Genomic DNA, 4,041 nt, shown 5'->3' with positions numbered 1-4,041 from the left:
ACGTGGACGCGATTTCGGGGAAAACGGCCCATTCCGGTAAATAATTAAAAAATCGGCCTATTTCGGTAAATTTAAAAAAAAAAGGGTTTTTTTAGTGTTTTGCCCTAAAATATAACCTGAACTAAATAAAAATAATTATTTTTATAATTTAGCCTAAAAGTTAAAAAAGAATTAAAATTTGCCGTTCGAAGTCGACATCAAAATAAAGTAGGAAAAAGAACGAAGAGGTTTAACAAAAAGACCTCTACTATAACCTGAAATTGTAAAGACTAGAAAGAACGAACAGAGCTTTTCGCTTGAAACCCGGCAATGGTTTCTTTGTCGACTTGGTGTCGATACTTGGTTCACAAGATCGAGTACTCCTTCACTCTCGGCTGGAAGGTCGCATCTTCTTTATCTTATCTCTTTCACATTTAGTATTGATTTTTGCTCTTTGATTTTGAATTTTCATTTTTAGGTTTCTTTTTTTCTCCAATGTATATGCCAAAATCCTATGATTTTGGAGCATTGGGTATGGTTTATTTCCTTGTTTTGATGATTTGCCACGGAGTTTGAGTTCTTTTGATGGTTATTTCATTGGGTAAATATAGAGACTTTTCCTTTTTGGGGTTTGGGTAGTTCCCTGATGTTTTCTTTTTGTTCTTTTCTAATGCATTACCTTTGTTTCTTAGGGTTTTCAGAATGCGTGATTTCGTCATCATAGTGTTTCTGATTTCGGAATTCCATGATCCATATTTACCTCAATGTTCTGTGCTTTCTCTTTTACATAACAAAAGTAATTGCATCTACCAAAATTCTTATGAAGTGTGTGAAAATTCATCGAGTAGAATGATATGAACTCTGTATATTAATTGATATTGATATGTAAATGCGTTGTTTTTCTCCTACCTAGACAGAATATTGAAAGCTGCGTTCGAATCTAGGTTTAATTTTTGCAAAGACTATAATGGATTTACATACACTATGGAATGCTTGATATTCTTAGTCTCGATGCCAGTATGATTCTTGAAGCCTTTGATGGAAAAAAAAAAGATGAGTCTAAATGAGTCCATCAATGTGGGGTTTGTGAAAAGGTGGAAGATCATATATTGAATACTGTAACTAATAGAATAATTTGGGTAAAGGGTGGAAAATTAAATCAGATTTTCAGTCCATGATGAAGATAATTGCGGGGAAATCACTCTTGGTTCCTTTTCAGTTTGTGCCACACTTTGGCCCAAGCTGGACTCATTCTGTTGTGGTGGTTTACCAATGGTTCAAGGATAAGCTTGCAACTGAAAATTTCATTACATTAAGAAAACCCTGTATTAGAGGATTAGAGGGCTTAGGATTTTGGCCATTTTTCATACAAGTCTTTTTAACTCAAAAAATTTGTAAATTTTGAGGAGGATTAGAAGAATTTTTCAAACTAATGTAAAGGTTCATCAACTATGTTTTGAAAATCTCCATGCTTAATTATGATGTAGAGATATTAATGTTGATAATGGAGGCTTTTAAAGTTTTAGGAGGCTTCTGTGGTTATTCATGCTTCCATTTTATTCTGATGCATAAATTTCACTGGTTTCTGGAATTGCAGAATTTTGGGTAGGTTTTTTCTTGCAAGTGTTCTTTATACTATTCTAACAGGAAACTTGATGTAAAACAGAGCTATAAGAGAGGGCAAATCAGTGACCGGGAATTACAAGATGCAGTTTGGAAAAATGTGTTTCAGGGAAAATTGACTTACTTACACTGGAGTAAAGGAGAGGCAATGGCCCCAACTATTGGAGAACGAGGGGGTACTCTTCTTGTACGGAAGATTCCATCTGCAGACCCAGGGTAATGCTGCTGCTGCTTCTCTCTCTCTCTCTCTCCCTGCCTCCTAAATTGAGTTCTTGTTTATGGTTTTGTTGGAGTAAAGGGGGTTTTCTCTTTTCATATTGTGCCGCATTTCAGAGTTGTTCTTGGTACAGTTTCCTAAAGATTCACTTCTTTATGATAACAAATGTGCAAGTTCTTACAACCCCTGAGAAATAAACTTATGGTTTCTTAACTCTGGTTTGAGTTGTCCATTGCAAATTGTAATGAATCCATTTTAGTGTCCGTGCATCTAGCCTCTGTGAAGGTTATGCTGTTCATTTAAGTTTAATTTATATTATTCCTTCTGAACATTAGTTTAGTACATATATGTGAAGATAAGCAGAGGTAAAAAACATGTTAACTTGGCATCCTCATGAGTTTGATGATCCAATCAATGTTCTCCAAACAGAATCTTGTTATCTTTTTATTTCTTTCCTTCCTTTTGTGTTCAATGTATCTTGCATATTTACTCTTCTGGTTTGGATATGATTTAGAGAGTTCCTAACTTTATGCTTGACATCTGGACAGTCGAGTTTTTGTTGGGGATGTCATTGTCATGAAGGACCCTGACGATTCTGATAACTATCTGGTCAGAAGATTGGCTGCCACTGAAGGATATGAAATGGTGTCTAAGGATGAAAAAGATGAGCCATTTGTTCTTGAAAAGGACCAGTGCTGGGTATTGGCTGACAATGAAAAATTGAAGCCCAAGGTATTAAATGTTAGTAATACAACCAAAACAAGTTCCAATTGCTATTCTTGTATAAATCAATAAAACAGACAGTAATCTAGTTCATAAATTTGACTCTAAAGGCTGCTTGTTAGCTGCCACATGCTTATTTCTTCTACCATTCTGATTAATGAATAACTAACATTAATTTAACTTTTTATACATGGCTGTGAAGAATCTGATCCATGTTCTCCACTATTCTCTGTCTTCTTTTGTTTTTTTTTTCTTCATTTGAGACGATAGGAAGCCAAGGATAGTCGGTTATTTGGTCCAGTTCCCATGACTGGCATAGTTGGCCGAGTTATATATTGTCTGCGAACAGCTGTTGATCATGGTCCTGTTCAGAACAGGTAACTGCTCTATAGTAATTATTTAACTAAAACCATTGATTTCACATTAGGTAAAAGTTCTACTTTTTGATGATTGTGCTGAAAATTCCATGTTCCTCTAACAGTCATTACGGTATGCGAAAGGATTCTCCAGTGTTGGAAGTAGAGCTGGATGTTGATGACATGGTGAAAAATCACAAATCCTAAACTGTTTACACTTTGAAAGTGTGCCTATTTGTCTTTATTACACCTTTTTCCCTCTGTGGGCATCTTTTCAGTTTAACATTGAAATTAAGGAGAGAATAAAGAAAAACAAAGAGGGCATTTAGGTTCATGTGTTATTCATGAGGATGGTAGTTTGTCCTTTCAAGATGTAAAGCAATTGGGGGAATTTCATCATATTATCTTTCCATTTGAAAACCACGAAGGGCTGCCTGACTTATGTTGGATTTTGAGTTTGGATCATATTGAACAATTGCTTTTATAGTTTCTAGTTTGAATAGCTTTGCTGAACTTTGTGGGAAAAAGTTGGGACTTGGGTACATCATTATATTTGGTTGTTCAAAGTTGGAGTCATGGTGATCTTTTTATTTTTTCTGATTCCCAGGTTCCTGCCCTCTTTGCGGCTTCTTTTCTTTGGGGGAATCTAATCATATATACTATAGCAATTTTAGGAGACAATAAAAAGAAACCATTCTTATGCTGCACATCTAAGAACATGCCATTTGTCATTATAAAAGTTTTTCATGTGTAATTATTTATTATATTTAAAATGTCATTAAAAAGCAATTATTAACTCAATGAATAAAAGAATATGGTAAGAAACTTTTCATACATATATTTATGCTTTATGCATATGTAGATGTCGTGGGTTGCAGTTTAAAACCCGTGACCATTGTACTAAATACATTTGGTAGAGGTTTATTGTGTAGACAGGGATCATAGAATTGCCCAATTCGGTAAGTTGTTGGAGAAGCCAATCAAATTGAAGCCTGGTTGGCTCGATAATAAATATATGACAACTTAAGCTATTTTGGTAGCTAATATTAGAATATTGATAGAATCATATATTGTAAAGATTAGATTAGATTTGATATGACATATCTTGTAATCCTTAAAATCAAGAGATATAGTTAATCTCGT

General features: G+C 34.4%; 1 protein-coding gene across 2 annotated transcripts; it reads left to right on the top strand.

The window, feature by feature from the left end:
- Positions 1-214: 214 nt before the first annotated feature.
- LOC105797964 (uncharacterized) lies at positions 215-3,384 on the top strand. Of its 2 annotated transcripts, none has more exons than XM_012627834.2 (5): positions 215-381; positions 1,646-1,818; positions 2,368-2,551; positions 2,813-2,919; positions 3,024-3,384. In XM_012627834.2, exons 1-5 carry the CDS (start codon positions 310-312, stop codon positions 3,103-3,105), a joined length of 618 nt encoding a protein of 205 aa, XP_012483288.1. In that variant the 5' UTR covers positions 215-309; the 3' UTR covers positions 3,106-3,384. The 2 variants fall into 2 exon arrangements, with proteins under 2 accessions (XP_012483288.1, XP_012483282.1); XM_012627828.2 differs by having other exon boundaries at positions 2,368-2,560.
- The last annotated feature ends 657 nt before the right edge of the window (positions 3,385-4,041 follow it).

This window comes from Gossypium raimondii, chromosome 7 (genome assembly GCF_025698545.1).
Source record: "Gossypium raimondii isolate GPD5lz chromosome 7, ASM2569854v1, whole genome shotgun sequence".
NCBI lineage: Eukaryota > Viridiplantae > Streptophyta > Magnoliopsida > Malvales > Malvaceae > Gossypium > Gossypium raimondii.
The sequence above is the reverse complement of the archived record's forward strand: the minus strand, read 5'-3'. Positions and strand labels throughout refer to the sequence as shown.